Genomic DNA, 18,969 nt, shown 5'->3' with positions numbered 1-18,969 from the left:
CTTGTGTGTTAAAATACTCAAAGTTGTCTGAAAGTACTTGCGGACGCGTTTTTGGAACCAGCATACCTCGAGTAAGCAAGGTTTGGGTTAATCAACCGAGAGTTAAAGGTATATGTGACGTTAAGTTAAAGGGATAGTTCACCCAAAAATGAAAATTGTCATCATTTACTCACCCTCATGTTGATATTTAGAAGAATGTTTGTAACCAAGCATAGTAGGGAATACTATGGTAGTGAATGGTTACTCTATCTGCTTTGTTACAAACATTCTTCCAAATATCTTCTTTTGTGTTCAACAGAACAAAGAAACTCGTACAGGTTTGAAACAACATGAGGGTGAGTAAATGATGACAGAATTTTCATTTTTGGGTGAACTATCCCTTTAACCTTACTTTTTCAAAATACCCTGATCTATGTGCGAGATGGAAATAAAATAAATATTAATATATTTAAACTGAACATTTAAATATCACCCTATAACAGTGCTTTAGAATTCATAATATTGTATATAACGGTAACTGTATAAAAAAATATATAGTTATATTAATATATTAATTACATAACATGCATCTGCTACTTAATAATAATAACCATGGTAATTCCTTGATATCATGTAATCCCACAGCATCATTTTTTATTTCAAACCATCAATTTGGTTGAAGTATTTTTCTTGTTCAGCACTCAGATGTGATGGTTTATTGTCAAAATGACAGATTATGCTTCCGAGTTCTGACTGACCTCTGTAAATGTAAAACACCTTTCATACGAGAATGTAATATTACATAACACTGTCACACAGTGCTCAAACGCACTGGATTAGCAGAGCACGAGAACCAGAGTAAAGCCTGAATATTGTTCAGTTTAGACTGTTATCACAAAGATGTAATTACATGCATTTCCCCCCCTGAAACTATCATGTTCGTTTACTAGTTATGCATAAGCTGCAACAGCTTGTTGAAGGGCCATGCATCATTTCACACACCGACTGCTTCAGATACACTGCAAACACATACATGACGGGGTCGAGATAAAATACCTGCTCCTCTATGAAACAGAAAACCGCAGTTTCTCTCGGTGGGTCGCGAGCTTCGGGATCATGTTTTCATTTTTATCTTCTAGTTTCAGCTCCTTCGATTTGTTTAGATTCACTTCCGACATCGTGACGTAATAGAGACGTCACTAAGCGCATGGCAGGATAACAAATCCCCTTCAGATACAACAATAGTGACAAAAGCCACGATGAATATTAAACGGCGTTGAATTGATTGATATTAAATACAATAATAAACATTTGCACTATTTAAAAAACAAAAAAAACAAAAACTAACCTCTGTAAATGTAAATGGTTCAGATTAATTTTTATAAATATTTTAAATATGTAGCTATAATACATTTGTGTGTTTTAAATTTCTATTTCTAAATCTATATAGTTTTTGTATTTGTATTTTATTTTTATTTTTAATTTGAGTTATTTTAGTAAACTAAACTAATGAATTTAGTACTCACTAATTTAATAAACTAACTAAATGAAAATGATAAATGTTTCATTGGGAACTGGCTTTAATGAAATATGGGCCCACTAGGTGCTATTATTATTTTTTTTTTAAATAGTACAAATGTTTATTTTAATACATATTTAAACATATTTCATTAAAGCCATTTCCTAATGAAACATTTATTATTTTCATTTAGTTTAACTTGACATACTAAAATAACTCTTAAAATTGTGTAAATTAAAGGACCTGCTCCACTTCGTATAGTGAAGCTGACAAAGACAAAAATTCCATTAATGACTTTACTGGGAATTACCTCCTGGCATTTAAAGTATGTCACTTAATCTGATTAAAAATACATATGTACTGTACTCAAAGTAGCCTTGAGTATTTAACCTTAAAGATGTTAAGACCTGTTCACAAATTTGCTTTTGTGTTAAACTTCTGAACCATGAAACCTCACATTGATTGCATGACAACGTCAAAGGCAAGACTGAAAATTTCCTGTTTTACTTACCAGTTGAACCAGTTCAAACCTCTTCTGTCCAGAGTAAATAAATAATAATATATACAGATAAAATATTCTGCATGATATCAATCCAGTTTGACTAACCCAAGCCTTGATTGAGGTATGCTGGTTCCAAAAAATGCATCCAAGAGTATACCCGGTATGATCATGGTTAACATTCTTAACAAAGCGACAACGGATGCTAATTAAAAAACAAACAAATAAACATTTCATTTTTTATGATGCTTTCTTTAAATATCTATATAGTATAATGTGCACAATCTGTCATGCCTCTTCAATAAGGCATGAATGCACTCAACACCTCTAAAGACTAACCATGGAACAGAACCTGCTCTGGACCAGGTTGGTCAGAGAATAAACCTTACATATAACCTGCTTCCTGGAATAACCCCAGGAGTATGGTTTGTGTCTGTTTCCTAGTCTGTGTCATCCTCATTCAGTTTACCTGTTGTTAGTTTATTAGTTCCCTCATTAGTTCTGGTATTTACAAGGCCATAACGAGACCTCGTGCCACGAGCGATATTAAAGGGGTCATGAATTGAGAAATTGACATTTCCCCTGAGCTTCTGATATATAAAAGGTCGTCATAGTATAAGAATATTTTGTAGTTTTCAGAGCGGAAAATATCGTTATTGACACCTGGCTCAACAATGAAGGGATCTGCAAATTTGCCTCCCTGTGAAGTCAGAGAGCAGTGAAACGCCGCCTCAGCAGAAGAAGACCAACGCCTAATTCTGTAGCCCTGCCCACTTACTCGCACATGACGTTAGTTAAATAACACAGGCCTATGTGGAGCTAAACCGGATCGAGCTACCAAACATGCGTTGATAGCAACATATTGTGCAGTGCCTGGTTGTGGAAGAACACAGTCGCTGCATAAGCGTCCTCCGGATTCCAATAGAAATGCGGTTGAACTACTGAACTATTTTTAATGTTTTATTTGAATGTGTTTTATATGTGATAGTATCGCATATTTACAGATCGTTTGATATCTACTGATTATGTGTACGTGTCTAACTAAACATAATTAAAGCAGCACTGGGTAACTTTTTCTCTCGGGGTCCCCCTACAGTTATGTAAAAAATACAGTTAAAATAATGTCCTCAACTACTGTAGTAAACTCAACTACTGTCGTAAACATCCTACATCAGGGGATGCCGTCGCGCGTGCATTTGTTGACAACCATGATAGCCCATGATGGTCGTCTCATAACCCGCGGACCCCGTATATCTATAAAAATATATAGTGGTGCAGGGCAGGCCAAATAATTTTATAAAAGCGAACCAGCATACCTAATTTCATATATATTTATATCAGGGATTCCCAAAGTGTGGTGCGCGCACCCCCAGGGGTACACGAGCTGCCAGCAGGGGGTGCGCGAGAGGAAAATTGTAATGGCGGTCTGTTTTTTTAATGGGATTTTCCATACAATAAAAAGAAGACAAGATGATCGCGAAAGATTTGGTTTCAAAGTGAAATGTAAAAGTGCCTTTTTAAGTGAGTTTGTCGTTGTGTGTAGTTGTGTTTTTCATTAAGAATAATAGGCCAATTAACCTACCGTTCAAGCAACCCGCCCCCAAATCGGCGCTAATTCTAAACCGAAACTAAAATCTGCTAGGCCTCACAGAGCGCGCATTTACTGACGAGCTGTCATTCACGGTGTACGCACACTGCCGCGGTTTCAGTTCATGCATATGGAAGCTTAACTTTCTTAGGAATTCATTGAAAGTACTCGCTTTGCTCCGCTCTGTTAAAAAATTAGTGATTTAAAAGCCCAGTCGGTGATACCGGTATTACCGGTGTTGTCACACGTTGATTAAAAGGTGGGAATTTCCATGTCATCACATCTCTATGCGTGCCAACTCGTTTCATTCATTCCATATTTTCAGAGCCGATCCTGAACTCCCTGGGGCCCTAAGCAAAATTCTGCTAAGGGGCCCTCTTACCTGACTCATATGCTATATAAACCATTTGCCATTGACATGCAGTTACACCTGACACCTTAGTGCTCCCAATACAATCCTCCCTGCTTTGAACAAAACAGTCAAAGAATGAGGTTCAAACAAACAATATTTATTGAAGAGTATTTTCTATAGAATCTTAAGATAGTACTTGCTGAAGACGGCTTTACTGTTGGTGAATCAGGCTGTACTGGGTCTGTGCTAGTACTGGCTAAGGCTGGATGTGGATCATCTGGGTCTGTGCTAGTACTGGCTGAGGCTGGATGTGGATCATCTGGGTCTATGCTAGTACTGGCTGAGGCTGGATGTGGATCATCTGGGTCTGTGCTAGTACTGGCTAAGGCTGGATGTGGATCATCTGGGTCTGTGCTTGTACTGGCTGAGGCTGGATGTGGATCATCTGGGTCTGTGCTAGTACTGGCTGAGGCTGGATGTGGATCATCTGGGTCTGTGCTAGTACTGGCTGAGGCTGGATGTGGATCATCTGGGTCTGTGCCCTTACTGGCTGAGGCTGGATGTGGATCATCTGGGTCTGTGCTAGTACTGGCTAAGGCTGGATGTGGATCATCTGGGTCTGTGCTAGTACTGGCTGAGGCTGGATGTGGATCATCTGGGTCTGTGCTAGTACTGGCTGAGGCTGGATGTGGATCATCTGGGTCTGTGCTAGTACTGGCTGAGGCTGGATGTGGATCATCTGGGTCTGTGCTAGTACTGGCTGAGGCTGGATGTGGATCATCTGGGTCTGTGCTAGTACTGGCTAAGGCTGGATGTGGATCATCTGGGTCTGTGCTAGTACTGGCTAAGGCTGGATGTGGATCATCTGGGTCTGTGCTAGTACTGGCTGAGGCTGGATGTGGATCATCTGGGTCTGTGCTAGTACTGGCTGAGGCTGGATGTGGATCATCTGGGTCTGTGCTAGTACTGGCTAAGGCTGGATGTGGATCATCTGGGTCTGTGCTAGTACTGGCTGAGGCTGGATGTGGATCATCTGGGTCTGTGCCCTTACTGGCTAAGGCTGGATGTGGATCATCTGGGTCTGTGCCCTTACTGGCTAAGGCTGGATGTGGATCATCTGGGTCTGTGCTAGTACTGGCTGAGGCTGGATGTGGATCATCTGGGTCTGTGCTAGTACTGGCTGAGGCTGGATGTGGATCATCTGGGTCTGTGCTAGTACTGGCTGAGGCTGGATGTGGATCATCTGGGTCTGTGCTAGTACTGGCTGAGGCTGGATGTGGATCATCTGGGTCTGTGCTAGTACTGGCTGAGGCTGGATGTGGATCATCTGGGTCTGTGCTAGTACTGGCTGAGGCTGGATGTGGATCATCTGGGTCTGTGCTAGTACTGGCTGAGGCTGGATGTGGATCATCTGGGTCTGTGCTAGTACTGGCTGAGGCTGGATGTGGATCATCTGGGTCTGTGCTTGTACTGGCAGATGATCCAGCATCTCCTCTACGTACAAACTTAAGCATAGCACCTGCAAATTATAGATACATTTTATAAGCAGCATCAGACCCATTCAAACTGGCTCCCCCATATTTCCTTTTATACATTTTCAAATATAAAATACTATTTATAGTATGGCTTGGCTCTTGTAATGTTTAACAAACTAGTGATTCAGATATCAAGAACCTCTGAGTGATGGCATCATTGTTGATATCAAGAATTCACTTTTGTACAAGTGAACATGTAATCCCTGATATCAAAAAGACATTGTTACTAGTAAAAATTCCATACCTAATATCAAAAATTCATATCGTAAATAGTGAACATTTATTCATTGACATTAAAAATGCATTAATTGTAAATAAATAAAAGCGAAAACGGCTTGTCATAGGATGCTACTGTGTTTTATATTATGCATGTTAAAGCAATATTTGATTTATGGTTATTATTTACTGAGGGATGTGCCTCCATATTGAGCAGTATGTCCAGCTAATTAATATCAACATTTTACATTCACTATAGCCTATAAATCAATAGTCAATCAATGTCAAATTGTCAATACATTGCTTTCCATCTTGCATAATTTGTGCAGTAGTTTAGAGTTGTAACTAAACATTGACTAAGACTAGATAATCATTGTCTTGTTATGTAGCCTATGTGCACTTATGATGAGGGGGAGGACCATCATGCCCATATATTGTTCTGTTGGAAAATACCAAGCCTGCAGTCTCCCTCTCATTTACTGAAGCTTTCGCGCCTCGATCGCCCCCCGGTGACCGGTCCCAGTATAGCCGCCCCTCTGTGTTTTCTAATGGACGCGAGGCAATCTAAATAATAAAATTACACTTCAAAAATGTTTTCCCCAAAGTTAGTTTATGTCACTGAAGGCAGTTATCATCACGATGATTTCATTTCAGGTGTTCGTTTTAAAAATAAGTTTAGTTTGAGTTAGTTATTTGATGCTATAAAAACGGGGGGTGTGACGTCATGATTGACAGCTGAGACTGACGGCTTCTCTGAGTGAAGTTGTCACTGAGGCGCTAACGGACTTTTTTCAAAATTTTTGGGAGCAGATTAGAGCTTTAGCTTTAATTTCTACATTTCCATAACTGTTTATTTCACACCAACATAATTAATTGTTCTGCATCTACGAGAGTGTGGGCGGGCTTTTGATATCGCGACTGTACTTCCTGCTCTACTTCCTGCGCTCTACTGCGCAACTCCGGTCCCGAAATCGCTACTGCGCAGACTCGGTCCCAAGATGTCCGCGCCGTGCAAGGCTGCCTGAAAGCTTCAAATATGGCAAGCGGAAACGGATGATGTCGAGTCGTCCATATTTTTTTACGGTCTATGGAAAATACACGTTTCATTTCGTGCACGCGCATATGAACGAATGTTCATGCGCGACGCTGATCTTTTCCGAGCTGCAGTAAACAAACACCGTTGCCGTTTATCAAAAAAAAAAAAAAAAATAATAATAATTATATATATATATATATATATATCTGAGGCACAAAGAAACAGAACACAGCCCTGAAAGCAGCTGGCATTAGCTAGCTAGACAGACCAAGAGATGCATAGCTTGCCTGCGCAGAGATGCGCATCAACTTAACTTTAGGGTTGGATTTGCTGACATCAAACTTGGAGAGGAGAGAACACAATTTTACGTGATTGCTGTTCCTGCAATTCACTCTCGTGGTGTTTTTTCCCCTCATTTCATGGCCAGAAGGATAATTCCACTTAATTTTATCATCAGTGTTTACAACATTGATTGACGTACTTTGACACGAGGGGGAGGCGGGGCCTTGAGTACATTGCGGGGCCCTACGCAGCTTGCGTAGTGAGCGTATAGGGCTGTTCGGCTCTGCATATTTTAAATATAGTATAACTAATACAATACAACAATACAATACAATACAATACAATACAATACAATACAATATAATATAATATAATGTAATATAATATAATATAATATAATGTAATATAATATAATATAATACAATACAATACAATACAATATATGCTTAACTGTCTGAAATCAGGGAAACTGTCAAGTGGGACGTCTTATAAAGTTAGTGACGAAGGAGGAGAGGGACAAAGAGAGAGTGAGGATTTGGAGGCAAAAAACACAGGGAATAGAGAAACATTTTATGTTTGATCTCTGTTACTTTATTTTGTTGTGGATCGTGTGTAGGCTAATTTTATTGTCGCACTTGAAAAGTTTTAGATTGATCCTAGTGTTTATTTATTGTATCTATCTCGGACCTTATTCTCTTTAATGTTGTGGATCGTTTGTAACTTCCTTGCAATTTAATTCAATGTACTGTCGTTCTAATTTCCATAACCGTTGTGTTATGATGATGATGATGATGATGATGATGATGATGATGATGATGATGATGATGATGATGATGCTAGCTCCACAGTCATTGAATAGGCCTAGCGGCCTATTGCTGCAATGTTTCTTCTATGCGACTGAAAATAACCGTGCTTTCTGTTACTGAGCCTGTGTCTATCATATCCTCTTAAAATTGGGAGCTTGTGCGTAGCTTTGTTGCATTATATTGAAACTTTTTTGATGTTATTATTGTCATTTGTGTTCTGGTTATTTGAGTCTTTATATAGCGATAAAACAAAGCTTTGCTGGGTTTTTTGTTTATTTTAAGTGGGTATTGGGGGTGCGCCAACCCGTTTGGGACATAGAAGGGGATGCGCAGGTAAAAGTTTGGGAACCGCTGATATTATGTATGTATGTGTGTATATATATATATATATAACAGAGGCCAGCTGGTAGTAGTTGCTGTGCAAGTAAACCTCACTCCTCTGACCTCAAGAGACGTTCTAGCGACCAATGCTAGAGGTTGCAGCCTTTAGCCTCCTTGTCAGAGCGTCTGACTCTCATGCCGGCGGACCCAGGTTCGAGTCCCGGTCTGAGCAGTAGGGGTTACATATATATATATATATATATATATATATATATATATATATATATATATATATATATATATTATATATATTATATATATATATATTAAACAAAGTTTATTCGAGCATTTTTTACAAGAAAATACTTTATTTATTTATTTTTTGAGGTGAGGGAATTTTTTTTCTCATTCTCAACACACGCATGTGGAATTTCCACACTTTTTTTATAGCGAATTACAGTTGCTTCAAATTTCACCTCTCAAAAGGAAAGGAAAGTGAGTTGTTAGGATTACAAAGAACCGGTCTGTGGGGGAATGATGAGAAAAGGGCATGTTTGGCTGATGTTTGGATGTGAGCCAGCAACCTAATTGTTTGACACCTTGTGTTTTTGGTCAGAATGAGCCAGCCCCTTTTGCTCACTCCTCTTATTTAAACCAGGCAGACTGTCAGATTACTTTTGTATTTTACCCATGTAGCCAAGTTGAACATATCTCAAGAGTAATATTGTTCTCAGTCAGGTTGTCTCATGTATTTACAGGTCTTTTGCAGGCCTTTAATAGCCATTCTTATTTTAGCTGGTTCTGGGTCTGCCTGTGAAAACCCACCAGGCATATGCGGAGCCTGGGCAGATGGGGATATACGGATAGGGGTGCTCAATTCCTGTCATTCCAAAGTACAGACACCACAGGTGCGAGAACGCCCAGAAAACTACAACTGCACAGAGTAAGTATCTGTTCTAGTTTTTTTTTTTTTTTTTTTACAGTGATCTATGCTTGTGGTATGTTACATTGCACTTTTTAATGATGATTTATTTTCCAGTATCTAAACACATTTCATTACGTTGAATGTAATACGTAATAGTTAAATATCTGTAACCCAAGCCATGGGGTTAAATGGGTGTTATGTTAATAACGCTGCAGGGTACACCAAATGCTACTTGATTTATGTTACTACAAATAATAATAGTGTTAAAAACCTTAATATGTCAGACAATAGTATTTATAGTATTAATTGTAATAAATATTTGTTAATAATAAGATGAAGATGATGATAGTTTTTTTTCTTCTTCAAAAAACTGGCATCCTTTTCTTCAAAAAAAATTCCTCCTCTGCATTGTTACATTATATTTGTTTTGTATACAGTAACATTTTTATAACTGATGTTTAGTTATGACAAAATGTTTTTACATTACTAATTTAAATTAAGCAGTAAGTTAAGCAGTTTTTAAGTTGAGCAAGTTATATCATTTTTCAAAATCAGTTTTATGTAATTTAAGGTCAAATTATAAAGTTGATTGTAGTTAAAAATGTAAGGCAGCAACTTAAAATATGTTATTGTTTTTGTTTGTCTTTTCTAACAAAGATTTTCCTCATGTCCTATTAGATTAAATTTCCTTTCACTTGTAAGGACTCTAGCTGTTGTGCATACTATTGAAACGATCAATAACTCCAGCTTCCTCCCGGGTGTGCGACTGGGCTACTACATCTGTGACACTTGCTCTGATGCCTCAAAAGCCATTCAAAGCACACAGCAGCTGCTCGCTGTGAACGGCACACTGCCTGTCCAATGCGAGGTGCTGGAAAGGCCTAATGTAAAAGCAATCATTGGAGCACGTTTCTCAGAAGACTCCCTAGCAGTGGCTCGACTTCTGAGTCTATATATGGTTCCACAGGTGAGTAACATTTTTAGGTACACAGGGGCTTGACGTTAACTCCCGCCTACCCACCAAATGCGAGAGGATTTCAGCAGTCACGTGCAGGGCCGTACCCACCATTGAGGTCCCCGAGGTCCAGACCTCAGTAATTCTCCGAGGTGTACATAATAGAAGTTGTAAAATAATAGCCTATTAAGGTGGCATGTACAAGCAGGTGTTCTCGCCTCGCGCAGCGCATGTTTTCAATTGTTTCCAATGAATGCGCCGCACTTTTCAATAGCGCCAACAGCTGGCAGGTTTTATCCAGTTTTACGCGTTGAGCGTCCACAGTTCAACTTTGGGTGAACATCAATGTCCAATTACAGTGGAGGAGAGGCGGGACAAATGCCACAACCACCAACCGGCACTTCGAACAACGACTGATGTTTGACATCACAACACCGCAAGAGCGCTTAATAATCAGGGATGCAAATTTCTTGGAAGCCTTCTGTAAATTTACATTTACAACTTTGTTTTTACCGATTCAGACGAAAATGAAAAGACTGCTTCAAACAAAGCTCAGCTTTGAAAAGAGAAAAGATACAGGGCAAGTCTCATAATCTAATATTGAGATTAGGTGCATCAAATTTTGATTTCACTCACTGGTTATATTTTCACATTGATTTCTATCTTTGACATGATCTTACTCATTCAACATTAAATATATCAATGTTATATGTTCAAATAATGTTCTTTACATAATGTAAATCCTAAAATATACTTTAGCTAGGTTTTCAAAGACGGAGTCACACATATGTCGTCTTTGGCTCAATTTAACAACAAAACAGATTTTCTAATTTTTTTAATTTGGAGTCTAATTTTTTTGCAACATTTAACCAGATTCTCATTTATAAAAATCTGTTGTCTTCTTAAAATAATTTATACTGCACACTGACATGGTTTTAAAGCTACAGTTAGCTGATTATTTGATTTTCTTATGTCTTAAAATGCATATGTAAAGGAGGGAAAAAACATTTTTTCAAACCCTCCAAAATTCATATTTGGACCTCTGTATTTAGAAAATCCTGGGTACGGCCCTGGTCGCGTGTAATGCAGTCAATCCTGAAATGTGAAAAAAAAATCTGAAATGCACCCAATAATAATTTTCCACAGAAGAGATACACAATAACAGGTGCAATTCCTCGCTCTTCCATCTCTACAACAGCGAGTTTCCCACAGAATGCCTCCTCTCAACAGTGAAGCCAGTAACTACTTTTTACAGTAACTACTGACTACTTTTTTCCGGTAACAAGTAATCTAACGCGTTACTATTTCCAAACCAGTAATCAGATGAAAGTAATTTATCCAAGTCACTGTGAGTTACTATTTAAGCCATTTTCCTTAGTAAAAAAAAACCATTATTTTCCTTTCTTCTTGCATCTCAGGGAAAGCATTTTTTCAAGAAACATTTTTTTAAAATTTCAACTTAAAATATCAGGAGATACATCATTGACGGTACTGTTAAAAATGTACTTCCAATAAAGTGAGTGTTGGCCAAAACGGTTGTCGTTTTTATGTTGAGGCGGCAGGGGTGTTGTCGGCAACTGCTGAATGTAACTAATAAAGTAACCTGAAATCTTACTTAGTTACTTTTCAGATTACTTGATTTTAAAAGTAACTAAGTTACTTTTTAAAGGAGTAATCAGTAAACAGATTACTTTTTCAAAGTAACTGTGGCAACACTGCCTCTCACTCACTCGTTTCATTTGCTCCAGATGAATATTGTTGGTGTTGCAGGGCTTGAATTTTTGTAGTGGGATTGCACATACAGCATATAATTGTACTCATTACTGCCTCTCAGTACTAAATTGAGTTTGTTTTAATGCTTTTTCCACTTAAACAGTTAAATACACAAATAATGGCTTGGCAAGTATTCAAGTAAACCGAGTCAGTTCTGTTTTAAACAGTAGAGAAAGAAAACACATGTGTAACAGTATAATGGATACGTGCATCAGGTCTTAAAGTGAAAGTAGCCTAATATTCCTGCTGCCAAATTATAAGACAATATTACAAATATATGGTATTAATGTTAAAACTGTGTCCAGTGAAAATGCGGAGTGCCTAGTAACTTTGGAAAAACTACTAGTCAAACCATGCATGTATATCTAGTCTTTAAGCACCTGATGATCCGATTCAATTTTGATTTCAGGAATCAAAAATGATTTGATGAATCTCAATTTTGCAGTAACAGCAAAATGGCAAAAACCAACAGCAACAACAATAAGTACTCTCTCTCTTTCTTTCTTTCTCTTTTAGATAAGCACAACATCATCTGCACAAACACTTAGTGACAGGGTACGATTCCCAGCATTTCTTCGCACCATTCCCAGTGATGTTCACCAAACCAAAGCTCTAGCTTATTTCATGTCATACTTTAACTGGGACTGGATTGGGGTGGTCTATGGGGATGATGATTATGGCAAAAATGCCTTGCAAAGCTTCTTGGCAGATGCAGAAGTTGCAGATATCTGCCTGGCTTTTAAAGAAGTATTGCCTCACTACCTCGCTTACGAGGAAATCGACAAAAGGATCCAGGAGGTGGCAGAAACAATCCGCTCATCTAAAGCTAAAGTTGTATTACTTATCCTTAAGGAAGAGCTGGTCTCTAAACTCTTCAAGGAGATGATTCGGCAGAACATCTCACGTACTTGGATTGCTAGTGATGCATGGTCAATGTCACGAAATATCTCTCGAATGGATGGAATCAATCAAGTAGGTGACATTTTTGGGTTCACATTCATCACTGGTTCTAATCCTGGTTTTAAGGAGTTTCTGGAGCAGCTGACTCTTGCTCCAGGCTCTGTAAACCTCTTCCTGGAGGAGTATAAGCAGTTAGGGAACGACCCAGGTTTTTTGATGGAAGCTGTTGACATCAGCATAACCTATGGCGAAAGGTTAGCTGTATGGTCCATTGCTCATGCTTTGAAACGTCTTCTAAACTGCAGTGAAACGGATTGCCCTGGAGAAAGGGACTTTCCACCATGGAAGGTAAGTTGTGGGGATGCCTTACATGCGTAAAAAGAAACAGGTCTTGATATAATTTCAATGGTTATACATTTTTACAAAGGTTTAACTTTTTTTTCCCTTTTTTTTAAGCTCCTCAAGGAACTGAAAAAAGTCAATTTTACTATGGACAATCAGACGTTTTATTTCAATGCATCTGGAAATTTCATGAATGGCTATGATTTAATTAACTGGCAACCACAAGAATCAACTGGCCACAGACGTTTTGTTGTTGTTGGAAATTACAAACTGACGAAAAAAGAAGTTCACATTAAGGCACCCATAACATGGAGTAATCCAAACAATACGGTGAGAATAAATAATAAGTGATTATAAAAACTTTGCAGTACAGTGTATGCAACCGAATTTCAATGCCGAACTGTAGGAGGACCAGCATAGCCGTGATGTTCTCCAGCTTTCTGGTTAACCAAAGGTTGTTGAATAAACCATAGTCAGCACATGAGCAGCATCCCATTCTCATAAACACAATATTGCTAGTCACCTGTGTATTATTACATATTCCAAGTAAGGACACCATATTAATCACGCTTCCATGCATCTTATTTTAGGTTCCTATTTCAAGGTGCTCTGCTATTTGCCCTCCTGGTACAGCTAAGAAACTTCTCAAAACATCATGCTGCCATAACTGCACACAATGTTTAGAGGGTACTTACTCTAATGAAACAAGTAAGTATAAAATTGTAAATGTACAGTATTATAATTTGTATGGGTTCTTTTTTTTCCCCCCAGAAAGTACAATGTAAGCCAGTAGATACACAACTGATGCAGAAATGTATTGGAATTAAAGGACAACTCCGGTGAGAAATGAACCTATGGGTAATTAACAGATGGTTACAGAGTAGATCGTTCTCTGGGATGCGTTTTCATGGAAATCGAATGTAAAGAGTTTTATCTTTAAAAACAGATTCGCTTCTAACACTAGTCTATGGGGCACAGAGTAGTGAAATTAAATCGCTAGTTAATACCACTAACAAGGCTCAAAATAGCCCCACACTAACACGGTAGCATAATGAGGGTCCCTACATGCAAACCGAAACATTGAGAACTTTGTAAGAGTACAAACAGTTTAATAAGAAGATACTTTATAAACATAGTGCCTTACGCGTTCACGGACAGGCACCATCTTGGAAAACAGTCTCGACGAATCGATCCACGAACGCTGTTCTAAGTGATGAACTGTGACTTGGAATCTCATGTGGTCCGTTGTTTCCGGAAGAAAGCACTGAACACAACAGAGAAAATAAATAAATAAAAATGCCCATGTAATTACATTTCACAAACTTAATTCCTATCGACCAGCTCACTTAGAACAGCGCTCGTGGATCGATTCGTCGAGACTGTTTTCCAAGATGGTGCCTGTCCGTGAACGCGTAAGGCACTATCTTTATAAAGTATCTTCTTATTAAACTGAAGTACTCTTACAAAGTTCTCAATGCTGTGGTTTGCATGTAGGGACCCTCCTTATGCTACCGTGTTAGTGTGAGGTTATTTTGAGCCTTGTTAGTGGTATTAACTAGAAATTTAATTTTACCACCCTGTGTCTACTCTGTGCCCCATAGACTAGTGTTATAAGCTAATCTGTTTTTAGAGATAAAACTCTTTACATTCGATTTCCATGAAAACGCATCCCAGAGAACGATCTACTCTGTAACCATCTGTTAATTACCCCTAGGTTCATTTCTCACCGGAGTTGTCCTTTAACTTGCAATTCTATTTTAACCGCAGATAGAGTGTCAATAGAGTGCATTAGTCCGGTTCTAGAAGTAAAAATGGTTTTCGTTTTTATTCATTTTTAACAATAACCTTCAAAGACGGACCTACTGTGAGTTCAAAGGTTGTTAATCGATGCTACGACCACAACGCACCCCTGAAGTGTCAGCAAAGACCGTGTCAACTAGACCCTCCCCTGTGAAGACCTCCATCCCTTTGGCTCTGTACAGATAAAAAACGTTATCATGATTCCCGTTCACATGGATCCGCAGCAACGACTAAAAATGCTGTTATGCATGCCAGACAAGTCATTTGGCAGCCATTTTGTAAAGGAACACTATGTCCCTGCGCACATACATAAACAAGTAATACAAGCATGCCGTCACCATTCTCACAGATTCAAGTTTTTATTTTATTTATTTACACGAAGATGATAACGGTATCAAACTATTTCAAAGTTTGCGTTCTCAAAACACTGTTGCCATGCAAATGAACATCCAGAACGCATTAAAACATTTTTTTTAAGTTTAGTTGAAAATAGTGTCAGGTCAGTGGCACAAAAGTAAATAACCAATGATCTTTTACAACAGAAATGAATTAATGAAAAACTTACTTTAGCTGGACAATAACCTTTTTATAGAGCTGCCGTACAGCCAAAACATTCTCTCTTCTATAAAGCTGCTTTGAAACAATCTATATTGTAAAAAGTGACTTGACTTGGTACATGACATCCGTTTGCATTATTTCAATAAATTTTAAAATATTTGTGATGAAAAAGTATATTACTTATGAAGCTGTTCAGAAAATCAGAGAGTTGCAATGAGCAAATTGCACCAAAAGAGCTTGCAGGGAACTCTCGCTATGTGTTTAAAATACTTGTCCCTTCTTGTACCTTTGTCTTTTTTGCCTGATTTTCAAATCGTTTTTTGTTGTGTTTCATATATGTTTAGCTTGGAAAAAAAAAAAACCTGAAACGAATGCCAAAGAAAAATTAAGCGCACACTAATGCACTCTATAGTTACCTTTAAAAATCAGTAGTGTACCTTTAAAATATTTTTAAACCCCGATTAACCTAATTTTAAAAAGGGAAACCCCATTTGTTGAGACAACTGAAGTTGCATAAATCCGAATGACTGAAGTAGGTGTGCAACTTTATCTTTCTTTTAGATGTACCAAATTGCCTCCCTTGTGAGAATGGTACCTGGTCTCTGAAAGGATGGACTTTGTGTAAGCCAAAGGAAGAGGACTTTTGGAAATGGGATGGGTCCCATGCAATAGTTCTGCTTACATTTGCTGCATTAGGCTATCTGTTGTTGTTATTCACCCTGATTATCTTACTGGTCCATTTTGGAAAACCTGTCATGAAACAGGCAGGGGGAAACATGTGCTTTGTAATCGTGGCAGGGTTAGCGCTCAGCTTTACTAGTGTCATCCTGTTTATTGGCAAACCCAATGTTCACATTTGCAGGGGTCGACAGATCTTGTATGCCTTAGGGTTCTCACTCACAGTCTCATGTATTTTGGTTAAAGCTCTACGCACCTTTCTAGTCTTTCTTGAACAGCATCGCCAGAAGCGTATCAGAAGGTTTTACAACCCCCCTGTCATTATAATCTGTGGTACTCTAATTCAAGTCCTCATCTGTATCTTCTGGATGATATTTGATTCTCCAGCTGTGGAGACCCTTCAGTCTGACCAAAGCATGTTGATAACGGTACAGTGTAATGAAGGTTCTGGCATTGGATTTGCCATCATGCTTTGCTATATTGCATTGCTAGCTTTTATTTGCTTTTTACTAGCCTTTAAAGGGAGAAAGGTACCTCAGGGTTTCAATGAGACTGGACACATCATCCTAAGCATGCTAGTCTACCTCTTCGTATGGGTCTGTTTCACCCCCGTGTACATTGCTAAGATAGAAGAGCGCTATTCAATTCAAGCAGCTGCTATCTTGGTGTCATGTTACGGAATTATTTTCTGTCACTTTGCGCCCAAGTGGTACATGGCTCTCTGCAAGAAGAAAGAAGATCTTACTCGAGAGGCATATATAGCAAGAGCCACCAATCACACCACCCACCCAACTCACTCATGTGATGTTATCCCAGAGATACCAGAACATATTTTTTTTACAATGGGATCACAAAATACCATTAACTCAGATGACACTGGTTTGGGTTCAATTAACAGAGAGAACAACATAGACAATATGGAACTTCTTCACCAGACAATACGGAGAAGACCTAGGAGAAAATCCATTTAATAAGTGCACAGAAAGTAATGTTATAGGGCCATATAGCCTAAAGAGTTTATGTATAGTATTAAAATAGTCTAGTAAGTGTTGTATATGTCACAAAGTTATATTGGCGTTATTATTTTGTAAATTATTATTTAGTAAATGGGCAAAAATGTATATATTTTTGATGCATACATATCTTATATCTCATATTTCAGATGTAATATGAAAGAATGTACAAATATATTAATGTAAGCAGCATTCTGTGACTGTGTTGTAAACTAATATGTGTTGTGATGTACAACTGTGAATTGTGTTCTGTGAATGCAGACTAACCTTCACCAAAATAAATAATACAATAGCACCTTGTAATAAGTTGAGTTTTTCAATATAATTTAAGTGATAATGAATAAAAGAAAACTCTTCAATAAAAGGCAATTCCCTTTCTTGAATACACACATTAGGCCTCATTCAGAAAAAAAAAAAAAAAAAAAACCTTTCGTAAATATATGAGCAAATTCAGAGTAATTTAGCCATAAAATGGACCTTTATGAAATCTCTCCTCCAGATTCACAAACGCTTTGTATACCACGGATTCGTTAGTAAAACATGTGTATATTAGTCCATTTCAAACACGCGTAAATGAGGAGCACGTGCACACGCATTTATGATTAGCATAATCCCCGCCCATGAGTTACAAATGCAAATGATGTGTCAAGGAACGCTGTGGGCTCTTCTGAACTTCTTTCTCAGGTTTGCCTCCAGTATTTTGTAAAGAGACTAATTGGCCATATGACTAGGAATATATTAAATTATCGTGTCAATTAATCAACTTTATTTATATAGCGCTTTTACAATGACGATTGTTTCAAAGCAGCTTCACAGGGTTAAACAGGACAATATTGCAACAAAATTTGATTTGGCTGTACAGTCATTCTGGAGAAAAAAATAAGCTGATGTTATCATGATGATGAAAAATAAGCTGATGTTATCAGCTTATTTTAATTTATCATATAGCAACAATGTTGGCAGATCAGTATTATAGTTTATAGAATTAAATAAGACCTAATTAATTATTTTTATTTGCAGTAAAAAGCAGTATTAACTTCTCTGTTATTGTTGCTCAGTCAGTGTACACGTGGGATGATTGCTCGGTGTAGTTTTTGTCCCGCCCCTCCTCCACTGTGATTGGACGGCTGGGTAAAAAGTGATGCGCGCCGACTATTACCGAACGTTAAACAGAAAAAAAAGACGAGGCAAATCAACTCTTAAAATATGATTATGGTAGGTAGGCCTACATCAGTTTGCCTAAATTAAAACAGAACGTTCAAATGTTCTACGCACCATTTACTCGTGGTAGGGAGCAGGTGTAAATTTATTTCATACCAACTAACGTTTTGAAAATACGAACATTTTTGTGAATCTGAAAATTTACGTCAGAGCGGCTTTATGAACGATTTACATACATATTCGTTCTGCTCGTTTCATGAATGAGGCTCATTGCTTGAGGAGGACATAATGAGATCCAGAGATTACATTCATACAGAGTTGCAGTGTGCAGCCTTAACCTGTCAATCATGCAGAAACAGGAAGGGTCAATTTACAGTTAACTATTGCTATCATTTTAAGAGTGAGTAAAATAAACCTTTAAAACAATAATGCTAACCATTTTGAAAAGAGAAAATAAAAAAGTGAAAAACATTGCATTTTGCAATATTACTGTATAAATAATGCAATGCCTGTGTAAAGTCCTATTAAAATGTGAAAGAAAAAAAAAGATCTGGTGCATAGGTAATTCATCCAATAGTTGGCTTTGATCTCTTCAGCGTAAACAAGATTCTTTGCTGGCATTCGCTTTTCAGCACTGACGTCACAACGGCAATCAGCAGCTATAGCTGGAAAAGGGTTTTTGTGTCACTGTGCTAATACAACAGTATAACAAAATGTATTATTACTAGATT

The 18,969-nt window shown here is 37.9% G+C and overlaps 2 protein-coding genes across 5 annotated transcripts in view; one reads left to right on the top strand and one right to left on the bottom strand.

Annotated features, from left to right (window-relative positions):
• zgc:103755 (uncharacterized protein LOC449988 homolog) overlaps window positions 1-1,170 on the bottom strand; it is a 77,662-nt gene extending 76,492 nt beyond the window's left edge. For all 4 annotated transcript variants that reach the window (XM_067454967.1, XM_067454968.1, XM_067454969.1 and 1 more), the window contains exon 1: window positions 1,036-1,170. The gene's annotated coding sequence lies outside the window, so the exon portion shown is untranslated. The remainder of the gene's footprint in view (window positions 1-1,035) is intronic.
• Window positions 330-17,343, top strand: LOC137090826 (G-protein coupled receptor family C group 6 member A-like). Its single transcript, XM_067454778.1, has 9 exons — window positions 330-335; window positions 4,944-5,058; window positions 8,929-9,076; window positions 9,737-10,025; window positions 12,303-13,034; window positions 13,143-13,358; window positions 13,619-13,736; window positions 15,948-16,865; window positions 17,339-17,343. The coding sequence occupies exons 1-9, from the start codon at window positions 330-332 to the stop codon at window positions 17,341-17,343; spliced, it is 2,547 nt and encodes an 848-aa protein (XP_067310879.1).
• The last annotated feature ends 1,626 nt before the right edge of the window (window positions 17,344-18,969 follow it).

This window comes from Pseudorasbora parva, chromosome 10 (genome assembly GCF_024679245.1).
Source record: "Pseudorasbora parva isolate DD20220531a chromosome 10, ASM2467924v1, whole genome shotgun sequence".
NCBI classification, from domain to species: Eukaryota; Metazoa; Chordata; class Actinopteri; order Cypriniformes; family Gobionidae; genus Pseudorasbora; species Pseudorasbora parva.
The sequence above is the reverse complement of the archived record's forward strand: the minus strand, read 5'-3'. Positions and strand labels throughout refer to the sequence as shown.